The sequence below is a fragment of the Aulonocara sp. 'chitande type north' Nkhata Bay genome, linkage group LG1 (genome assembly GCF_057382095.1).
Source record: "Aulonocara sp. 'chitande type north' Nkhata Bay isolate Kocher_YH1m ecotype deep benthic linkage group LG1, A_spYH_male_GT1.1, whole genome shotgun sequence".
Classification (NCBI taxonomy): domain Eukaryota; kingdom Metazoa; phylum Chordata; class Actinopteri; order Cichliformes; family Cichlidae; genus Aulonocara; species Aulonocara sp. 'chitande type north' Nkhata Bay.
Window position 1 is genome coordinate 22,965,399 of NC_141344.1, and position 24,306 is coordinate 22,989,704.

Genomic DNA, 24,306 nt, shown 5'->3' on the forward strand with positions numbered 1-24,306 from the left:
CACTGTGTTGTAAGAAACTAGTTAATAATTCATTTTTAATCAATTTATTACTCGGTTCATATTTTAAGCAAAAAAATAAATATTGTTGACAATATCCTTGTTCAGGTTCCAGAACTGTGACATATTCAGTTTCAGTCATAAGCATTTTTCTTTGCTTAATAAACATATGCAATAACCCACAATGAGTCTGCCCCTGAATGTATGAATGAATCACTATTCAGCAAAAGCAAAGAAAGCCCTTCAAGTCCTTACCAAACCTTTCTGTCAGCAGCTAAACCTCCTGCCTCCACAGATATTACACACTTAAAGAAAAAAGATACATTAAAAAAACTGTTGAAATGTAATACTGCACTAGTTTTATAAGCTTACTTGTGTCCCCTGTGCTGTGTCATTGTGTCTGTAAATACCAACAATGGCTCAGAGCAAGTGCCACCAGATTATGTGTTGTACAGTAACCATTTGCCAGGAGGTACGGCTGTCACTGAAAGGTTTTTCATGGCTCTGTGGCAGTAGGAAGTGAACAGTGGGAGGGCAGATTTGATAAGCATCATGTACTTTGCTCTATTTATCCTAGAGCAATTAAAGGAGGAAGTGGACACAATGATGTCTGGAGGACTGAAGCACAGGAGGGTGGGAGCACCAACACACACGCACGCACGCACACACACACACATGCACACACACGACAACAATTACCATACTGCTGTGTACTTACAGCGTCTCCAGGTTTACAAGTCCAGAGAAACAGTTGTCTCCTATCTCGTTGATTCTGTTGTTGTGAAGATGCCTGAAAAAGGTAAAACACAGATCTGCAAGACCGTCGTACCAAAGAGAAATAAAATAATTCAATCATTCTTCGTGGGTTTTAATTTACTTTTTAGCTTTTGCAAAAATATCCCATGCATGATTTCTGAATGGCGCTTGTGAATCAGGTGTCTGTGCTGTATGTGTATATGCAAAGAGTCCTCCTCGCCTAATAGATTCAAGGTCTTTTCTTCCTGTTTATTCTGACGTGTTTATACTAACCCTGCAGCAATGCCACTCAATGCGTGTGTTCTTGAGCGTGTGTTTATGTGAACATATAACAGCAGCAGTGAAAAAAAAAAGGTCTGGAACAATCCCTTGGATTCGCAGTGCAACGCATTTTTGTACAAGCTCCTGGCAAAGGATGGTTTTAGGATTTCCCTTAATACATAAAACAACATAACTTCTGCATCACTGCTCAGCATCAAGCTCCTTTTACAAAGATTTTGCTAACATTGATTTGCGATGTCCAGTGCCTGTGGCTCGTTTCACTGCAAAAACGCCCTCGTGCATAAACACAGCAGAGAATGAGTAGCGACCTGTTTAGCTGACTTATTAAGCTGTAAGCTGTGGAAATAAACTATGGTATGTCTGTGTTTGGAGTTTGACCCGCAGTCAAGCTGAGGATACATTGATAGCTAAAGCTCAGCTCAAAGAAAGGTATTTTATGTTGACTTGTGATGACAGAATAATACAAATGATATATGAAAAAACACATACTATAGCTTACTTAACTCAGATGGGAACACAGGCAATACATTTAGATTTTACTAACATGATGTTAATTATACAGCCAAGTAGAAGAGATTTACACATGACTCAGAAACTTAAGTACCTTTAAACTATAGCTAAACTCACCCTATAGAGAGTTAACATGTGCTGGCATTATAACCTGAGAATCGTCCTGATCTTATTGACAACCCACCCCCGAGGAGTTTCACTTTGGCATCTCCCTCAGGCCATGTGAATGTTTGCAGTCGCATTGCCTGCTTAATTATAGTTTTTCCAAAAAGTACACCAACAAGTTGTTCCTGCTGAGTTATTCTGTGTATAGTTCTATGAAAACTGCATGCAAAGGTCCTTTAGCTATCCTGGGGAATTTACTTTTATGGCAACTGTTTCACAGGCAGGCTACTTAAACATGATGTTAATAATTTGATATTTATACCAACTATCAACAGATCATTTATAGATTTATATCCATCTAAAGTTAAGGCACAAGGCGGTTTGGTGCCCTATGACGTTCATCATCCGCCCTGCACTCTGCAGCATTGGCCCGACTGGCCAGAAACAATTGTCAAGTACACTGTAAACATTTGCGCTCAAATGCTACTGTGCAGATTTTCATTCTAAACCACAATTAAACAGAAGCTTAATATAACTTACAGTACAACTAAACTGGTGAGGTTTGCAAAGGCGTTGTCTGGTATGTACAGGATGCGGTTAAGTGCCAACGTCAGAGCCTGAAGGTTCGCCTGGTGCCTCAGAGAACCGACGGGCACCTCCATCAGGTTGTTATCATCCAACCAGAGGTGGCGCAGCTGCTGAAGGCTTTCAAAGCTGTCATCTGGAACAGTTGTAATATGGTTGGCATCCAGGCGACTAAAAAACAGAGCAAATAGGAAACGCATTTGTACTTTGGATTGGATTTAATAAATACATATAGAAATTACATTGCAATAATGGCACCGTTACCTTCACCCTCTACATTTTCTTGAGCTTTTCTCTGAGCCCTTGGTATACATTTGTTATGCAAATATATATACAGTATATTAGGGCAGGGCAATATGGCCAAAAATATTTATCACAAAATATATTTGGAAATTTGCGATAACGATATAACTGACAATATAATTGACGCGAGACAAAATACTTTACAACTCCACAACTTTATTAGTGCAAAAAACCCCATCAATGTATTTTCACTGAAACAAGCAGCTGTAAAAATATAAAAATTTAACAGTGCAAACGCAAATTCCTTGCTGACAGTTTAACCAAAAGGCATTTCCAGTGAAAACTGGCTGACATATCCTCAGCATAACCATGTTTAATATCCACAAAACTTAAAAAGAAGTTATACACACACAATACGGTAATATTATGTTGAAGCACAGTACGTATCACTCTGCAAGGCTCCTGCCTACGATAGCCGTAATGCTCCGACAATCCATCAAGTGATGCTAAAATTAGCAGGGAAAAAACAACGGCGAGCACGTCAGGGATGACGAGAAAGTGACAGGAGAAAATCCGTCCCAGTCAACCACCCAAACATCAATAACGGGAACCTTATACAGCGCTTCCCTATACACGTCGAACTCCCGCAGGCACAAAGAAATTACGGAGGCTATCACTTATCACCTGACCAAACATATGGCTCCCATCAACACTGTGCAAAACCAGGGATTTAGGAAAATGATCAACACCCTAGACAAACACTACACAGTGCCGTCCCGCAACTATTTTTCTATTGTTGCACTACCTGCTCTATACACACAGTGTCGAGCAACGGTGGAGACGGAATTTCAAGCAGTACAACATTTTGCAGCAACAACAAAACGTGAGACATTTGTTGTTTTTATGTTTATTTATTGTTTTTATGTTCAGTCTCAACTGTTACGAAGTTGATGTGGAGTTAATAAGTGCAATAAATATTTATACTGGAAAAGAGAATCGTGAGAGAATCGTGATCTCAATTCTAAGCCAAAAAATCGTGATTCTCATTTTATGCAAAATCGTGCAGCCCTATCGATCAGAGTGTGAATGTTAGACAGGAAGCACTTGCGCACAGTAAAAATTGCTTGTGTGAATTAGGCAAGTAAGCGCTTTGATTGCTCAGGTAGAGCAGAAAAGCACTATATAAGAACCAGTACTTTTACTAATACTTACTACTTTATTTAATTGGATAGAAATTGTATTAAACACGTAAACATTCTGTTACAACCCGGCTTAAAAGCCGCAACATAAATATGGAGACTAATACCAGAATTTCATAGAAAAGGGGTTTTATTTTAAATTACATAACAAGTGGGGCGTAACACATTCATAACTTTACTGACAACAATGGAAATCTTTCTCTTTACTTTCTCTCGTTTTCTTAAACTATCCATGTTGTATATTAGGTGGTGTCAAAAGCAAATTACCTATATCATCATGTTTCTTTGGCATGTTCTATAGAACATAAGACAGGCCCTTTTGCCACAGTGGTTTAACTCACAGCCTACTTTTAACCCTCACTTCTGAGAAACAGTGAAACACCTGAAATTCTCCACGTCCCCACAAACTCGTAGCTAAGACATGAATGTTTATTTAGTAGCCATATATAGCAAACTCAAATTCTTTGTAGACAATTCACAGAATTTACATTTTAAAAAAGCAATATCTGCGTGTACGATGAATGATCCAACAAGATCCTAAAATTCTGATCACTGACAGTTTTGGGATTAAAAAAAAATAAACAAGAAGGTAAAAAAAAAGGGATTTAAACAGTATTATGAATGCACAAGTGCTCTTTTCACCATAACCACGTTACGTTCTCCTGCTATCCTCCCTAACTGAGTGTCTCACCCTCCCTCAAAATTCCTCAAGTGTCTGGCCTGTAAGAAAAACAGACATGATTGACATTTAGCTCTCTCCAGGCTTTATACAAACCAAGTCCTTACTCTGCCAGTGCATAATACTTCAGCTACAGACCCTAAAACCCCAACAGAGAAAAGACATCTGTTAAAAAAGGAAGAAGAAAGCCGGAAAAAAGAAAAGGGAGGACATATGGAGGGATACAGAGGAGTGATTATAGCTGAAGGCAGAATTTTCAGCACATTTCTCCAGCTGGATGCATTCCTACTTTAGTCTCTGTCAAACTCAAAGGCACGGTGCTGGAGAGAGGTGGTGTCTCGAAGAAACTGGTATTTTGAAGTTGGTGAAACGACACTACATATGAGGGTTAATGGAAAAGATAATTGTGAAAAGGCCGATGCTTACAAGCAAACGTAAAAACTCCAGAAACAAACAGAAACGTTAGAAACGGATTGGCTGAATAAGACTCACCTACAAATACAGCAGCGGAGTGATAAGAATGTGATATGACTGAAAGAATGTTCAAATGCCTCAAAACAGATTAGGCAAATAAATCATTTCAACAATCACTCTCAACATTTTAGTTACTGTAAAATTGCTGTGTACAGTCACACATTAAACAGGAGCCACTATCTACAAGAACTTGGTCCACCTGGTGCGCAACATAAATGCAACTCCACCACACACTCAGGCATGAGACAACAAGGCTATAACGTTTACAGCACAAATGCTTACATCTAGAACAGTTATTAGAAAAATTCAGCACGTGTTTTTAAAGACTTGGACATAACTGATGTTTTTGTTTATTAATGGTCACACATAATGCTGGTTGTGCGTTCAGCTAAATCCTAACGGCAACACATCTGCAACGTCAACACTAACACGATGAAGCTCAGGAGGTAAAGTGCTTACAACTGTCACTGTCTTAATTTTTGCAGCTTAGTAAATAAATGTTTACTAGTTAGTACTGAACACACAATACATCCTAAATACTGCACAAGCTGAAAACCAAGATACTCAGTTATTCATTAGTTGCTGAAGACAACTTTTGGGAGTCAGTTTAAACCACACGGTAGTACTGTGAATCACATAGCGGTACTGCGAAAGTAACTGGGATTTATCATCTGACATTTGGGAATCTTTGTGGTAAATTTAAAAGCGATCCCTCTCATAGATGTTTACCACCAAAATTGTGGGCCAACTAATCAACACAGCAAGAAGATACAACACAGCCCTCCCCCCAAAAATAATCCCAGTAAAAATCAGCGCAGCCGATTTTTTTTTCCTGTTTTTCACAACATGAAACTAAAAGCTCAGCTGCACAGTACAGACCCATTTGCATACATTTGTTATGCAAATTTTCAGCAGCAAATGTTATCGTTACATATCATAGTAGATAAACTGTCCTGCAGTGCTACTGTTGCTTCATTATCATCTTTGTGAGTACCCATCTTGGATGGGCTTGTTAGTTTGACGTTAAATTCCATTTCCACACTGTAAGTTGCTTAATACACTAAGAGTGCTTTGTTACTACAGTACATATTCCTAAGTACACACTTAAAACACATCAGTATCTGTAAATTCTAGAAGAAACAGGCTTTTTAGTTATTGATTGAGCCTCTCTAATAGAAACACTGTATGTTTATAGTAATAATAGCAGGACTTAAAACAGCATCTCCACTTTTTGACCATTCACATTTTCCATAAGCAATCCAAAACAGACAGTTTTCAGTCCAGAGTTGAGGCTAAACTTTATTTCCCCTGTGAGACCACGTTTGGAAGTTTACAACCTTTTATAACTAATCAAACAATATATCTAAACAGCACTGTAATACAATAACAAAGAACTATTACAATCTCTGGAGCAGGCCTGTGCATCGCTTCCTCCAAGGTTGATGCAGGAGAGGAAGGTCCACTTGAATCCTTGAAGGATTTTTATCTAGACAATACCCGGCACGTGCTTAAACATGCTGCATGTGTGTGTGTACGTGTGTTCATGCAAATGACTTACAGAGACTGGAGAGAGTGAAGGTTCTTCAGTGCCGAGTTTGGCACCGTCTTCAGCTGATTATTCTGGAGCATCCTGAGGACAAATTGGAAAAAATATATCTGAATATTTCAATTATTTCAACTCTTGTTACAAAATAAATAAATTCATTTCCTGAGGTTCCCGTTCGTACACTATCACGTGGCTTCACTTTGGCTATTATTACTCGCTTTAGAAAACGGAGTTTCCCCGAGCAAATACAGACAACCTAAAGTCTACAAAATCTCCCACAACTTTTGTGTGTTTAATAAACTTAAAACAACATCACATTCCTGTCTAACAATAACTCTAAAGTCTAAAGTTTGCAAACAAATATGAAGAAACCCTGACCTGAAGTGAACATTAACTTAGTCTGCCTGAAGCCAATTATTTTCATTTGTGTACTTATAAGTAACATGAATAAATCACTGGATCTGACATGCACATATAATGTTTCCATGTGTTTCTGTTTGCAGTTTCTATTCAAAACTTCCCCTGTATATCAGCAGGACTTTGAACTTTTGGCTAAGTGCACAATCTACAGGACTGTGCTTTGTTTGTCACTCCCTGTGTGCAAGCACACTAGGGTGTGCTGCCTGATGTAAATTTTGGAGTTCTAGCTTTTAAAGCAGAGCATGTACGCAGTTCTCTGTTGGGGATTCCCATATACACAGTCATAGTTGGGGAAGGGGTGGAAAACTACATTTAGTTTAAACCAAGTATATGCCCAGCCTGTCAGTAACTGACACTGCCACAATGTTCCCGCAAACTGCAATATTTACTCTCTCCCCCAGTGTGTAGAAAACACTGTCACAGCCGTAAGTGCGTCTGTGTGTGTTTGCGGGGGTATGTGAGTGTTGAGATTGGCAGAGAAGGCAAATGCTTACAGGACTTTGAGCTGATGCAGTCCAGAAAAGGCTTCGGGGTGGATGAACGACAGGTCATTTCCTGGAAGTCGACTGGGTGAGAGAGAGAGAGTCAAACTTGTATTTAAGACATTTTTCAAATGATCAAAAGCTGCAAGAGGCATTTAAGCAAAAACAGAACAGAGTGTAAGAAAACTGCAGACTCTGTTTTATTTCTGAAGCTATGCATTCAGTTGAGGACTTCTTCATATCCAGCGTCTCTGCATATCATGTTCCAGCTCTCAGGGTGAACACGGGGCCTGGAGTGTCAAAGACATGCGTCTGTGCCCCTGGCCTGTTGTCACTTCATCTGTCACCCATGAGAGATTAGAGCTGTTCCTGGATATCCCCTGCTTAAATCCCTTTCTGAGCCTCCAAAGCATGACTATGAAGTGCTCTTTTTAGAGAGAGTGAAAAATAATTCACCTCTCTGAGGCTGACACAAGCAGAGTTATTCCCTTTGAACAGTGCTGCCTTGTTACATTTATCATCACACAGCTCCTTCAGAGCATTTATGAATAATTTGAGGCTAAGGGGACAACTCCCTTTCCTGTTGGAAACAGGAAATATATAGGAAATATGGGTGTAAATAAGCATGGGACAGACTGACTGGGATACAGAGACCAAGTATCCTATCTAGTCTGAGAGATTAGCAACAGATTTATCACTCTGCAATGCGAGTCAGGCCAGGCTAAATTCCCTGCAACAAGAGCTGCTGGGTGTGAGCCTGAGAATCAAGGCTGAGTGTATTAGAAGACAGTTTATCCGACTTAAAATTTGTCTTTCTCTGCATGTCACGTGTTCAAATTTATTTGAGAGTTAGTGCACTTTAGTGCACAAATTTAATTGGTTGGATTAAGGAAGAGGTCAGGTCAGAAAGTTAGTAAACTCTACACATAAGAAGCAAAAAACACAATAGATTCAAATGCTTCCGCTCTCCCCCTTCAAGATCGTTTCCTTGTGAAGTCTTGCGTCTCTGTCGGCACTGCTGCAGATGTTGGAACAGTCTGCAGGAGTCTCGTGCTGACCACCTGCACATCCTCATTTGTCACAGCTTTAGCATGGCCCTTAAACTCATGCAGAGAGAAAACATTAACTTCTGTGTCAAACTGACCCGACCTTCATGCAGAAGACCATCAGTTGTGATACAAGCAGGGCTGGGATCCAGAGAGCAAATATCAGACTGGGTGCTTCTCATTTGATCATTGACAGGGATTGTGCACTACCCCCAGGCTTGTAAAGCCCTGAGGCATCTGAGGGAAAACCTTTGGCGGAAACTTTCTAAACCATGGCGTGTGCCATAACGTCATCGCACACTTTCCAAAATGAAATTCAAGTTCAAGGGTTTACATTTTGTTACTGGGGGAAATCAACGGTGCGTTGCAAATGTGCGCCTGCAAGTGGTCAGAACAGGATTTCTAAGAAGCGCTTCACATGAGCCGAGCTCATGGTGAAGTTTGAGCTGAGTAACAAACCTGTCATACATTTACTGTGGTGTTATACTTTTTTGTTATACATGTTCTTTAAACACTAAGCAGTTTTCTTATAGTTACATGTACGCATATTGTACCACAGATGATTAATACAGAACCTTCCTGAGAAAAAGATATTTTGTCATTATCTAAGTAATTTAGTGGTGCTTTCTAGTGGTACAAACTGGATGCAACGGACAAAGAAACATCAGGTAACCTTGCAAGATTTGTACATAATGGGCCTTGTGCTGTAGATTAGCAAACTATATCTACAATATTAAACTTATTAAATCTGCTTTCTGTTAGAGTTTATATCTGTTCACATGAAACAGACTTAAAAATATTACAATTTAATTGCAGAATACCATCAAGCCATTTTATGCATCACAGTAAATCAGGCACAGCCACTTTGCTGCAAGCTTATCAAGTGAAATACATGAAGCAGTGAAGTTCCTGGTCAGACAAATCAGACAGATTAAATATTCCTGCTTCAATAGTCAAATTGGGTCCACTGTTGACTTTATCACAAAATCAAAAAGCATGAAAAACATGTTTTCAATATTTGTTTCTTTTTTTCTGTTAGAGTCATCTAAATAACTTGACAAATTCTGATTTTGGACTTGCATGATACGCATGTTAACATGACCTTAACATTTAGTATTAACTGTGAATGTTTGCCAGCTATTAGAGGCTGCTACCTCACACTTTGAGACAAACCCAATTATAACCTCCAAAGCAGAAGCCCGTAATTCACAACACCAACAAATCAACCAATAAATCTAAACATTTGTTTCACTTCCGACTTAAAGGTTGTCACAATGATGTCTTGCAACAGAATTTGGACTTCTAATTATTAAAGACCAGTCTGCAGGTATAGTCGTGACTGTAGCAAGTTGGCACACGCATAAAGACGCCTATAAATCAAACATGACATTAATCTTGTCAGTAACTGTTGAGTCACTCTTGTTCATTTCCAACAGATAGTGACCAATGTGGCTAATTCGATCACACAACCCAGAGCTTGTGGTGACTGTCACAAGCCGCTAATTACGACGCGCAAACACAGTTTGACAAATCGTTCAGGTTTCTCAACATCTTTCAGCAAATTCAGCACATGTCCCCTCAGGGCTTTGATGGATTTCACTGAGGAAAGGCTAAATCCTTTCCTTGTGCAATACCACTCCCACAGGTCTGCCTCTGTCAACAGCAAATTCACTAGAAAATGCACAGTTTTGTAGCAGTAAATAAAAACAACACGATTACTTTCTATCTGGTAAACTACTGTGGGTAAATCAAAACAAGGACCCCCTCCCACACATGTGTAATGCACACCTGTTTGTACAACTATTAGTACAGTTACCTGTGATTATACAGGCCTGACGTCATTTCCTATCTACACACAGCAGACGCAGTCCTATGGTTTGGATTTGAACTCCTCTGGTTTATCATCTGATAGTGAACAATAACAATTTGAACGTGATCTGAGCCGTATCGTCTTCTGCCCAGCAATAATGGCTGGAACTTCAACTTCTCAGAAATGAAACCATGTTATAAAAGCAGGAATACGGAGTAAATCCCATCACAGAACCACCATTTCTTCTTTATATACTTTATAACTCAACAATTTTCATTACACTGTAATATATTAACTTTACTTAAAAAGAAACTAAAAAAACAAAAAACAAATACATTAGCTTACATTTACTAAAATAATATGCCAGATTCTGCAACTTATAATTATCAGAAATAAAGAAACTTTTATGTAACCATTTCAATGCACAAAAGAGAAAAAAGATGTGGACCATGCGGCTGCAACCAAAAATATTTAACAAGGATGACTAAAAATAATAAACACATTAATGTTTTAAATCTTTGTTTCACGAAACTAAACATATCAATGCTGACTGACTCAGTTGAGTGCAATTCCCTCTTGATACACAGAGAGCCAATCAGTCACAGGTTACTTTAAAGAATATAAACAAACAGTGAGGGAGACAGAAAATACCTCTGTCATCACGTCTGTTGAGCTTTGTTGTGCGCCATTGGCAAGAAAGAAAAAGAGTGAAGAAGATTGCGTGACTAAGAAGGAGGGAATATTCCTCCCTTTTCTGTGCTCCTGTTCTGTAAAGGGACGGCCTGCACTTTTTTCTTTTTTCCCCCCCTTCTCCTCCTGATCTCTTTCTCCCCCTGTTTTTTACCCTCAGGGCCCATGCATTGGTTGACTGACACTGCTGAAGCCCTAAAGCGAAACAGTTGTCCACCAGAATTCACTGAATACTGAAGACTGATACTGCTGATTTGCTCTGAGAAAGAAATGTAAAAAAACAAAAACACAAAAAATGAGCTAAGGGTTTTTATCAATAGACCCCTGGAAATGCCTTCTCCGGAAACAGACAGCTCATCGGCAGTCAGACAGTTTTGATGATCTAAGACGAGACAGAAGTGGCAGCGAGACTGGGTGGGTTTTTTTGGCCTTGTTTCCATAGAAACCATTGTTTTGCCCTCTTCCTTCCTGCCTTGCATTCCTACACACAATGCGATGAAAAGTAAATTGCCCCTTCCACAAAGCAGGTTTGAGTGGTACACTCGATGAAGATTCTGCCGACTGAAAGATGCACAAGGGGCTTGAAAAAACAACAACAAAAAAAGTACACAACCGCATCGAGTCAAGTGGAGCTGGAACTGCCCGAGTACGTTCACTCGCTGGTCATTTTTCTCGGGGCTGCGTGTTACCTGATACCAGGTAGACAGATTTTTATCTCTGGCACTCAGCAGTGCCGAGCCAGACAGCAAAGTATTTAAAGAGCAAAGAAATAACACCCACGAAGATTAGATGGAACTCCACTCCAACAAAGCCCCAGAGCACAGATGTGCTGTTGCCACCCTGATAATCCCTTAAAAGCAAAAATCCACACAGGATGTCACATGATCGTTGCCTCAATGCATGTTGTCTTACCTCACCTTTTTAATTGAGCATTACTGCACCTTTTATTATTGCCCTTGCTCAATTCGTGAATGGTGAGTGATTCGTAACCTCAGTTAATGCTACGCTTATCTCCCTCAGCTATGAGGAAGGGCACGCTCTGTGCACTTTACAGTGCAAGCTAAAATACCCAGGTGCATATCATAAAGACCAGCCCTCATGTCAACACTGCACAGAATAAATACATCATTTAGAGGGGGCATGTACTCACAGTTCTTCGAGATAGGGGAAGGTTTTGAATACGTATGCTGGAAGCTCAGTGATGTTGTTCATGCTCAGGTCACTGTGGAAACAGGAAAAAAATTTGTTTGAGTTCACCGATACATTTGCAAAGATCACTTTTCATTCATTCGAGACTCTTGTTTTTTTTTTTAAGTTGCTTTCTTGGCTTGATTTTGCACTCATTTTCCAAGTGTTCACTTTTATGTTGATTATAATAGTTATCCCCTCATTTTCAACAGCTGTAAAGTATTCATTTAACCCTAGATTTAAATAGTAAAATACGCAAAATAAAGTTTTTCTTAGTTGCAAAATAACTTCCACGTGAAATCATCTGTCTATGAAGCCTGATTTTATCACATAAACTAAACATGCAGACAAGAGATATTACCGTGATGGAAGATTTTGATTGCCATTGCAGCCTATTTACACAAACAATAGGGTCGTTAGATCATTCGTCCCCAACGGCAGCTTTCTATCTTTGACTGTGCCTGCATGACTCTTCAACTTCCACCAAAAAAACCCTTGAAAAAGCCCTTCTCTTTAGCCGCAGGGATCTTCATTTTTCAAATCAACAAGTAAAGATAGGCATGTAGCAGCATGAAAAATATGCACAGAGGACTTGATTTGCTTCCCCATCAAACCTAAAGTGTGTGTGTGTGTGTGTGTGTGTGTGTGTATGTGTGTGTGTGTGTGTGTGTGTGTGTGTCTGAGTGTGTGTGTGTGTGTGTGTGTGTGTGTGTGTGTGTGTGTGTGTGTGTAAGCCTGTGTTTACATATTAATAATAATAATAACTTTAAATGTAAGACTCTATTGTGTTTAGAACTGGCGGTACAATGTTTTCAGCTGGTGATGAAAAGTAAGCGTCCCCAAGAATAAAAGAGCGGAAAGGACGTCTTGGGGTTTACTGCGGATATCACGTCTGGATGCCTACTCCTAATATGTAAAGAGACATCAATCCACAACAGAGACGGATAAAACATCCAGTATTCGCGAATGAAGCAACCCCCTGCACCCCGCTCTCTCTCCCCTCTCACTCCTTTCACTCCCTGAGTGGCCATCTTGAATTTCACTGCCAGATCTCTCTTGGACCTTGTGTGTGGGCCCCTGAATCTTACAAGGATCATATTGCTCTTCCTCTGCAGACCCAGATACACACACACACACACACACACACACACACACACACACACACACACACACACACACACACACACACACACAGATACACAGCCAGGCAGACACACAAACACACACAAAAGCCTTAAAAGGCAGGCCCTGACAGAACCCTCATCATCCCTGCAACCTACAGCATGTCCCATCTCCATTTACCTGGTTATCCAGTTACCATATAGACTAAATAGACACAAACACACTTGTATCAACAGTCCTTATGGTTTTGTTCCTACACTGACAACATCTCAAGTGGTGTTTCCCAACCACGGCTGCAATGGTCAGATGGATACATCCTTAACCACATTTTTTAACCTTTTGACTAAATCATCCACGCAGACTGTTGAGTGGCCTAAACCACATGCCGTTCTGGGGAGTACAGGAGGCTTGAATGACTCTATCACACTTCCTTCCCTCCCACTGTGTCTGGCTGCTTTACTCATCAAGGTCCTGGCCTGTCCCTGCTAAGACAGATTGAAGAGGACACTAAAACTGCAGCTGTGATAAATGGTGACAAGCCTAAACGCTTCTACAAACAGGTATCTGCACATTTCTATCCCGTGTGCTGTTTGGCTTCATTTTAGCAGCAAGGAAAGAGATAATCTGAGAAAGGTATGAGATGTGCTAAGAGAAGAGGAAAATATGGAGAGCTAAGGTGAAGCAGGGATATATATTCTTAAAGTCAAAACATAGGATCTTAAAAAAATGCAATCTAAATCTGCCAGATAAATTGGGTCAAGGCAAGCAAGCGCTTGCCATGTCACAAAAATACTACATATAAAACTGTGCTGAAAGGGTTGGCACCCACACAGACATTGTTTAAAATATTTAAAACATCTCTGAAACTTCTTACATTCAAAAGTAATTATAAAAAAAAAACTACAACAACATAGCTATTTGTGACCTAGAACCAATTTCAGGCAATTTTTGGCATCTTTTTAAAATCATCAGATTAAGAAATTAAACAAAGCACAGGTCTGCAACCTATAGCCTGTGGGTTCAAACTGAGTACAGGTATAAAAATTGCTAAATTACCACAAACACAGTCTTAACAGCAAGCTTACATGTCAGTACTTACACCTGATAACTACTGGGTGTACCTGTTGCTCAGCCCCTTTAACCACATGATTCATCTCTCTTGGGAAACAGTGTGACAAAATTTCAGAGAGAACAAGAGGACTTATAAGAAGAAGGAAATAAAAAAGCACTTGCGCTGATTCTCCAGAGAGCTAGCTGTCTGACCAAATCTAAACAGGAACCGTGAAAGGGCTTTAATTAGGGTCTGAGGCCAAGATGCCAAGAACTACTGTAAAATAACTCGAGAGGTCATCGGTTCCTGTGGGACACTTCACCGGAAGAGAAAACAATCGCTGCAGTGCTTCACAAATCAAGCTTGCATGACAGGGCCAAAACACAAAAAAGGGGTTGTGTGAGGCACTTTTTATATCCTTTTTATATGCTCCTAGGTCTCGGATTTTTCCAGATCTTGTGTTGTAAGAGCAAAAAACTAAAACATACAGACTACTGGAGCACACTGTGCCACCTTTTTCCTCAGTCTGTAGATTGATGGCTGATCTACTGCATTCTCCGTGTGTGACACTTTCCACCAGTTAGATAAAGAAATGTACAATAAGCAGAAAATGGTAGAAACCTTAATAGAAATATTTGACTTTTTTAAAATAGTCATTCACTGGGTAAATATTTTTAAATTCAGATCTTTGTTTTTTCAAAATGTGGAAATATACTCTGCTTCAGTGCCTGATACCCTCATGACATACTCACAGCAAAAGCTAAGCAATGCTTTCATGCCACACAATTACATAAAGAAGACATTAACTGCCCCAAAAACTGATTCAATTACACATGAGTATGGAAAAATTTCAACTGTGCTGCTAAAGGCTTGTCAGCTGGGATTGATCCCCATAGACTCGGCATTCTCGTGATGCCTCTAACAATCACAAATTTGAGTTATTGTTTTTGTTTATGTGACAAACAAATTGCAGGACTTTTTTTTTTTTTTTTTTTTTTTTTTCTTTTAAATGACATCAGAAACAGCAGTATGCGACATTACGTGATGGCAGAGCTTCAGTTCATCCTTTGTCATTTTTTTTTTTTTTTTTTTTTTAATAAATAGGACAGGGGGAATGAATGAGAGAAAGAGGGGGAGAGAAAGAAAGAAAACCAAAGGGGAGAAGAGACGGTGAGAAGGGGGGGGAAGAGAGAGAAAAAAAAAAAAGAACTCCTGGGTCACCTGTAAAATTGCAGGACTTCTTGGTAAGTTCTTAAAGTCACCCAACAGCCACTGGCTTTCATGAATGACTATTTGTGGGCCTCAAAAAAACACAAAACTATCCAGTAAAGAAGCAGAAATATAGCAACAGCCAGCAGCCCTCCAACCACAAGCGCACCTTACTCTGAGTCTACTTTGTTCAGTGAGGGGCTGAAAGAAGAGAGCAGCTTGCATGTGAGCAGTTGCCTGGCTAAAGGCCTCTGAAACGCTCCACTCCACTGAGCTGGACTAAGAATTAACTGATAATTACAACTAGAGCAGGGCGATATAACCAAAAATATTTATCACGATATACATTTGAAAATTTGCGATAACGATATAACTGACGATATAATTGACACTAGACAAAATACTTTACAACTCCACAACTTTATTATTGCAAAAAAAAAAACCATCAATGTATTTGCACTTAAACAAGCAGCTGTTTTTTATGTGCATTAAAGTTATATAAAAATTTAACAGTGCAAATTCCTCACCGACAGTTTAACCAAAAGGCATTTCCAGTGAAAATTGGCTGACATATCGTGAGCATAACAATGTATAATATCCACAAAACTTAAAAAGAGGTTATACACACACACGCACAATATGGTAATATTATGTTGAAGCACAGTACGCATCACTCTGCGAGGCTCCTGCGTAGAATAGCCGTAACGCTCCGACAATCCATCAAGTGGTGCGACTTCGTAGCTTAGCAAAGTCGTACTAAAACATTTGACAGATTTTCGAGCGCCGTGTACCACATAAAATCGTTTTGAGGTCAGTAAACACAACCAGAATTCATACATAAAGCACACGGGATTATAAGGGGCACTGTCGATTTTCAGAAAAATCAAAGGATTGATTTTAAGTGTGCCGTATTTTCCAAAAAAAAAAAAAACTAAGTAATGACGACGGCCCGCTAGCATGCTCTACCAAAAATAGTGCATTGTTGTGTATCTGATGGACGAAAGCTGCATGCAGACGTGGTCAAGGCCCCGACTATATTCTGGTGGCTGCTTCCTGAAGGATAACGTGCCGTGTCACAAAGTTCAGATCATCTCAAAATGGTTTGTTGAACATGGCAATGAGAACTCAAACACCCTCCACGGTCACCAGATCTCAACCCACTCCCGCAGGGATGTCAAACTCAGATTAAATTCTGGGCCACAATCTATACACTTTGATCTTATGTGGGCTGCAGAAGTAAAACTACAGTTTCTCTCACTGTGAATACGTTTTACTATACATTTAATCAATGAACTATACACTCAATCTTAATGTAAGAAGAGAAGAGCATTTTCAATATTATTTCAGAGAATATATACGTGGTAAAGAAATGCTGCTGTGGTAAAAAGAAATTTGTCAGCATTACCTAAGCCATATGTGTCAAACTCAAGGCCCGCGGGCCAGATCATTTTATATAGATTTATTATTACTGTTATGCATGGCCCGGCAATATGAGGTGCTAATAACACACAAACAACAGATCCCATAATGCAGTGCTGCAGCCTCCTTTTCGAATGCTAGGCTACCCAGGAACATTCCCGCGTCAATCAAGTCAAACTTCTGTTATTGCAAAGCTAGCCCTCACAACGGCGAAGAGAAAAGTTGATTCTGAAAACAGAGCCTTTCAGCACCGGTGGGAGGCTGAATATATGTTTACAGACATTGCTGGTAAACCCGTGTGTCTTATTAGTGGAGCTAATGTGGCTGTAATTAATTTAATTTAAGACGGCACTACGAGACAAAACGTCAGGATAAGCTGAAAAACCTAAATGCAGAGCAGAAACTACAGAAAGTAGAAGAGCTAAAGAAGAATCTGACATTTCAGCAGACGTTTTTCACCAGAGCAAAAATCACAAAGTGAAGCTGTTGTGAAAGCAAGTTTTATAGTAGCAGAGGAGATAGCCAAATCAGCCCGGCCATTTACCACTCTAAAGTGCTGCATGATGAAGGTGTGCGACGTCTTGAGTCCAGTCAAAACGCAGATTTTGGCAAATGTCAGCCTGGGGAGAAATACGATTGCTGATCGGGTTTGTGAGATGGCCACTGATTTAAGAACACAGTTGTGTGAAAGAAGCAAAACCTTTATTGCATACTCTCTTGCTGTGGATGAAAGTACAGACATGATGGGCATTGCGCAGCTGGCCATCTTCATCCGTGAAGTGGAAATATTGGACATTAAATTGATTCACGGGACAACGACAGGAAAAGACATTTTTTAAAAAGTATGTCAAAGTGTAACCGACATGAAACTGCCCTGAGACAAACTTGTTGGACTTACAACACTGGTGTTGTGCGGTGAAAAAAAGTGGACTAGTCGGCGGGATGTGAGTAAATATACAGGAGGAGAACTGTACCGGTGAGTTAACAGCATATCACTCACTTCATCATACACCAGGAAATGTTGTGGTAAAGTCCTAAAAATGGAGCATGTAATGATCACCGTAATGCAAACCGTAAATTTTATCTGAGCTAAAGGTTTAAATCACTGTCAATTTCAGTCTTTTATGTGGGAAATAGATTCAGAATTTGCCGACATTCCTTATCATACAGTATGATGCGGTGAAGGCATTTCAAGTGAAGCTATCACAAATGCACCAGTACAACCTTGCCTTTTTGACAAGTAATGTTGAACCAAGTCAGCGCAACAGTGTTCCCAAATGCGCACTTTGCTGATAAACTGAGTGCACTGAGTTTGCACGGAGCTTTGGTGACTTTGAAGCACATAAAGAGAATTTCGGGCTGCTTCGCAACCCATTTATGTGGAAACTGCACCTGTGCAGATTCAGATGGAGCTGCAGTGTAATGGTACACTCAAGGCAAAGTACAACACTGAATGGCCCGCCCAGTTTATTAGTTCCATTCCTGAAGCAATGCCCCAGCTCAGTCTACACGCGGCTCGAACCTTGTGTATGCTTTCATTTTTTTTTTTTCTGGGGTTTTTGGCAGCATGTTCATATTTCTAACTTGCATAATTTTGACAGGATATATTTTTATGAAGAGCAAAATATTTAAAGTTAAAGTTTATTTTTTAAAGTTTATTTATTCTGGAATAATATTCCTGTCTGTTTTTATTCATATTTATGTTTAAAAAAACATTGTTTTAGTGTGTTCAATAAATGTTTATCTTGTTTGGCCCGCAACCTAAAGTGTGCAATGAATTCCAATTTCTGGAAGAACTGAAAATGTGCACAAAAGCCCATCCTGTTATAAAGATATGCGATGGCATTTATGAGGGTATTACTCTGAGCTATGGCGCAGGTTGCACAGCAACACTGCAGTTAAACTGTTATATTGTAAACTATTGCACAGGGCAGTAACTGATTGTCAAGTTTTGCAAATGCTGTTGGAGTGATTAAAAAAAATAAACAACGAACCACAATTTCAGGTAAAAAATTTTAATTGCAGTTCGAATCTCAGATTAACAGTTATGAATCATTCATGTTTTCTTAAACATTTGGTCATTTAATGTTAAAAATATTAAAATAAAGGAACCCAATTAAAAGCAACTATTATGGGGAAAAACAAATAGAGAGTCGAAACAGCTCCACTGAACGTTTGGTTTTTTGTTTTTTTTTACTTTAATCTGGTAAATTAATTACTTTTTGAGAATTTTAAATGACTGGTCTCTACTTCACTGGTTGACTTATTTTACAAGAAAAGTAAGTATCACCCTTCACAAATGACTCCATTACATCAGTGATGTGGAGCCTCATAATTCACTCATAACATATAATTAAGGTTGTTAAACAGTTCAAGATACTGAACACAAAACATACAATTAGATTAATTCTAGAGAACACTTCACAATAATTTAGCACGACAGCAAATAGACAACATGATGATAAGCATTTCATGTGTATGTGTGAGACAAACTGGTGGCTCTGGTATATTAATGGCCAACAAAGCATGGTGGATGACTCATTTTAGTATTGAAGTACTTAATCCACCAACTAGTTGGTGGGTAAGCTACCAGGCTAACAGCTGTAGTTCAAGTCCACCCACAGGACAAGAGATCTACTGGAGAGGCAGCTGAATCCAATCATTTAACATCCACCATATTACCTAAGTGCCACCCCTAAGCTGATTTCCCAGACTGTCATTTGCATATCACCTGCCACAGATTAGATTCATTTTCAAGGATGTGGTCTCACATCCTTTTGAGTTACCCTAAAACCTCTTCCAGTTATCTCTCTTTGACATTATAGAAGACCAGACACTTAAGTAAAAAATCTGAAACCCTGAGTTTCTTGTAGAGGTTTGAAGAGAATTTCTGAAAAATCTCTGAACGTTTGAAGCTTTGCAGGTGGAGGACGGAAATAGGTATACCAATAAAGCTCAGTGTTAAGAACTCAGAGAGGATGTTGATATTCTTCCATCCACAGCTCATCCTGTTTGGAAGCAGGAACTACTTACTGGCTCCTTTCACCTCTGCTGACCAAGAACAAAAGTATCATTCAGTTAAAAATGGATTGAGGGCACCAGTGGTGAAGTCGGCAAGCTCTACCAGCAGAGTGCAAGACCCATGACGCCACCCCTCCATTCGCCTCCCAAGTCTCAGGCACCCTCACGCTATGAAAGGACCTAACATTACTGAGATATCAGCTCTAATAATGCCTCTATGCTTGCTTAAAATACACACGTTTGTGCAGACACTGTAGCAAAAGAGAAACCTATGTGGACACTCTGTGACAGGTACACTACAAGAGTGTTTGCCTTGTCACTGGCTGAGGGGCCTCTTCTTCCATCTGTTTTTCTGTGACAGGCCTGGTTCCATTATAGAAGCCAAAACTCAAGCCCCTGTGGGCTGAAGGTAAGAGTCCACGCCAACAATGTCATATGATTTATTGTAAAAATGCGTTGTCTCCCATTACCACGTTTATTTTTTCCTTCATGACAACGATACACTATTCCACAACATTGAGATCATTTCCTTACCTTTGGGCACTGAATCTGCTGCTGTGAGCGAGCACACTTGTGTTTGTTTCTTCACACACCTTCTTTCCTGATGCTGGAACCCACCAGCCTGGATATAAAAGGTTCTACTTTTGGAGTGTTTCTGATTCTAAACACATGATAAACAAATGGCCCTTACTGTAGTGACAAAATGCTCATATGAGACATTTCCTTTACACTTCAGCGGGCCATTGTGGGTGCATTAGCCCTGAGAGAAGGAGCCTTTGCAGCTGCAATATGTCTCACTAATCCATCATGATCCCTAACCCCCCCTTGCTCCACATACAAAAGACAGAGAGAGTAAGAGAGGACAACTAAAGTTCAAGAGACCAGGAAGGGGAAAAAAGAGAGGGGGACAAGCAACATACTTTAAGTCTCAAATGAATACATTAAGCGGTTTAAAATGTGTCACAGAGCATTTAGATTGCTATGAGTAGGACAAACTATGAGAACCAAAGACACCACAAGCTCGCAAACAACACAGTGTTTTCCTTTTTGGCATAAAACTAGCCAACAGAGTAGCATGGAGAGCAGCAGTGTTTTTCTGTGAAAACACTGCACCATATTGTAATTCAGATGTCATAATACAGTGGTGAACCTTTTATTTTGTTTTTACCCAGAGGAGCAAGTATGCCGAGAGGTTCAGCTGTAAGCCTCATGCGCCATGCAACCATTTCCCCTCTGTTTAGTTCACCTCACACCTTCAACAATGGGAATTTCAAGTGGTACACTGTCCATTCTGGTGCAGCAGGGCTTTGGCCGCCATTCTTAGAAGGCAGCACAGCAGCACAGAGGTTTCAACAAACAAGCCTCTACACTTTTCTGAAAGTCGCATGCACTTTTGCACATTTAACAAGGCCCAAACTCAAAATGGCTGTTCGTATGTGTGAAGCTCGAGTGTGTTTTTCACGCGGGAACTGGCAGAGTCAGTGACTAAAGAGTTACTTTAGTTTGTGATTAACCCAGAAGTTGTGACACAATCTTTTTCTTCGTGGGCCAGTCATCAACTGTATCTGCACTGCTCCATAAAAGACCAAACCTACCTGGTCTCTATTTGCTCAACTTGTTGTAAAAATGAGTGCAGCAGTTAAACATAGCCAGACTTGCTGTGAGAATGTGATAAAGGAACAGGCTTGACTCCTTATTTTATTGTTTCAATCTTACAGTAGAGGGAACAAGACACTGCTGGCTACCATCCATGCATTACTCACCCAAATCTAGCCCTATTTGTGATCACAGCACTTGGTGCATTACTCGGTGATTCAGTCATTTTTCCCACAAAAACCTTTAGAGAAACAGTTGGATAAGTTGTGGCTTTACCTGGAGGATTTATTTTAAATATATTTGTCATACTTGTGTGTACATGTCAGGAGCTAAACCAATGTTTAAATATAATATTTCCACATAGACTATCCATGCAGTCTGCACAGATGACAAAAGACAGAGAGAGTAAGACGGAGGTTACCCATGGTTCAGGTAAAGCAAAAATCAAGAGAAACTTTAACTGTATTTGGCCCCTAAATGGACAGTGGTTTTGTAGCGCTTTTCTACTCAATTTGAACACTCTAAGCGCTTTCTTACAACAAGCCTCATTCACCCATTCATACAAACACTTTTAACCCAACATTCACCCCTGACTGATGCATCGGGGTAACTCTGGATTCAGTATTTTGTGGGATCCAGGGATCGAACCACAAAACCTTCCAATTTACCTCCTGAGCCACAGCCACCCCCCTGGAGAACATTTCATTGATCATGGCAAAAGTCAGACATCACGGAGTTCAAATGTACTTTAAAAAGGCTTCCTGAAGCTGGGCAGTATTTAACCATAACAATCGTAAATAGGTAAATATGTGTATTTCATTTCTTTGCAGTGTGTTTTCCTTTTTCCTTTATGTTGTCATGCACCATAGACGACAGTTTTGCATTAGATCAAGTATTGCAGAATCAATGTATCGTGGGAAGCTTCATAGTAGCATCATAAATCTTTCACTTCTCAGTGTCTACTGCTTTCACTCTATGATTAGTAGCAGATATTTTCTCATAAGGAACCACTTTTAGTAGCAAACCACGCAAAAAGTTTCAACCTGTGCTTAAAAATGACTTTATTCACCTCTTCTGGAAACAGTTTATACAGATCCATCTATCAGCTGATTCCCTGTTTTAAATAATAACTGATAATCTAGTTAATTATTAGCTGCAATCATTACACATGTCATTACAACATTAATGGAGGCTGTGGTGCTATACTGATGCTATAATAGTGATAAGTCCTGAAGATTCAGCTGTGTATAGTTTGTTTCTGAACTATGCCAGGCTTTTGAGTGTTGTGATGCTTTAGATAACAGGTCAGCCTTTGTAAGTCCGAAATCCTAAAATCCACGGCAGGACATTCCCTCCATCTGCACTAAGTTTACCCGGTGATGTTCAATGGCCATCACTCACTTACGTCGTAAACACAGTACAGTAAACGATGAGGCAGGTTTTAAGTGTGCAAATAGCTTGTGTTTCATCATAGATGCTTGGTTGTCACTTACAGGTAGTAGGTGAAAGTACTGAGCCCGGTTGGGACGGCGGTCAGCCCTCTCCCGGAGCAGTCTGCACCCCCATCTTCATCGCAGCTGCATGAGAGCGAACAAACGGCCGTCGACTGCCCTTGACCGGTGGCACCGGGGCGAAGCAAACACCACAAACAGACCCAAAACAGATCCACACGCATTTTCTCCTCTTCGGTTCAGGTGGAAGCGACGGTAGAGGGGGGAAGAAGTGGGGCCTTTGTTTGCGGTTTAATCTACTCCGGACGTCGTCTTCTTCTCATGTGGTTTGGTAGGTTGTGAACCATGAAGAGGTGAAGCCTAACCGACGCTTTTCAAAACAAAACCCCAGCGGTTCAAACACTTCATACATTCACAACCCCGACCACAGAAAACAAAAAGCAAAAAAAAAAATGTACCCACAAAAGCGTTTAGCTAGCTCAAAACACAAACACTGCCTTCGAAGACGGCCAGTTTACCTTGGTGGGAAACATTTCTCAACCCGTGTGTCGTATTAGTCCGTGAAAATAAAAGTAGCTCTGCTGGCGACAGGAGCGGTAGCGTACCTTGCGTTTTTTTGCGTTTTCGCTGTCCCATTAAATAACCCCCCCTCTGTAAAAGAAAAGAAGAAGAAAAACACTAGCAGTGCTTGTTAGTGCGTCGCTGAAAGGCTGGTCCGGGGGGCAGTCAGGTCCTCAGCTAAACATAGCGGACGTTTGCGTCCCGGTTTGTTTCCTTGCGGGAGATCACCGTCAGTTTTCAGCCATTCCTCACGTTCCTCTCCTGTGCTCCTGACATCAACAGCATGCTTGTAGCTCGGCAGGCACCCTACCGGACAACCTGCAGCACTGGGCCCGGCCTGTGTAACACTGAAACCTGCACCACCGCATCAGGCAGCCAACCACTGCACACTCCCCCACTACACACACACACACACACACACACACACACACACACACACGCGTCAGGTAAAAGTGCTCACACATGCATGGAGGACCAGTACGGCTGCAAATTTTCTTGCATGGTTGTGCTGCTGTGCATAGCCAGCTGCTTCTTCAGCCTTTCAATTGTATATAAGCATGAAAACTTCTCAAGAGTAATCGTGCAGTAAACATGTGTGAACATGCGCGCAACATGCATTAATGTACTTTAATGGTTGTTACATGCACAGGTAGTTCATGATGCAAATACACAACCCAGTCTTATATATGTAGTTTTACATTATATTTAAGATAAGATATAAATTATTATACAGGTAGAACATCTCTGAATAATCATCACCAATCCAAAAGATTGTTTTTTAAAATAATTTCAAATTCAAATTTTATTTGTCACACACACAACCATACACAGTATGACATGAGGTGAAATGCTTGTAGCTGTGCA

At 40.2% G+C, this 24,306-nt stretch overlaps 1 protein-coding gene across 2 annotated transcripts in view; it reads right to left on the minus strand.

Moving 5' to 3' along the window:
• The window catches only part of lgr4 (leucine-rich repeat containing G protein-coupled receptor 4), a 33,420-nt gene extending 9,607 nt beyond the window's left edge, over nucleotides 1-23,813 (minus strand). Inside the window, exons 1-7 of one of the 2 annotated variants that reach the window (XM_086288819.1) lie at nucleotides 23,400-23,812; nucleotides 22,924-23,251; nucleotides 11,975-12,046; nucleotides 7,291-7,362; nucleotides 6,389-6,460; nucleotides 2,191-2,406; nucleotides 716-787 (exon numbers count right to left, since the gene is read on the minus strand). In XM_086288819.1, coding sequence (XP_086144945.1) covers nucleotides 716-787; nucleotides 2,191-2,406; nucleotides 6,389-6,460; nucleotides 7,291-7,362; nucleotides 11,975-12,046; nucleotides 22,924-23,105 — 686 coding nt within the window. In that variant the 5' untranslated portion in view covers nucleotides 23,106-23,251; nucleotides 23,400-23,812. Of the gene's footprint in view, nucleotides 1-715; nucleotides 788-2,190; nucleotides 2,407-6,388; nucleotides 6,461-7,290; nucleotides 7,363-11,974; nucleotides 12,047-22,923 lie in introns of both variants that reach the window. The other variant, XM_086288827.1, reaches the window with a different exon arrangement.
• Nucleotides 23,814-24,306: the final 493 nt, after the last annotated feature.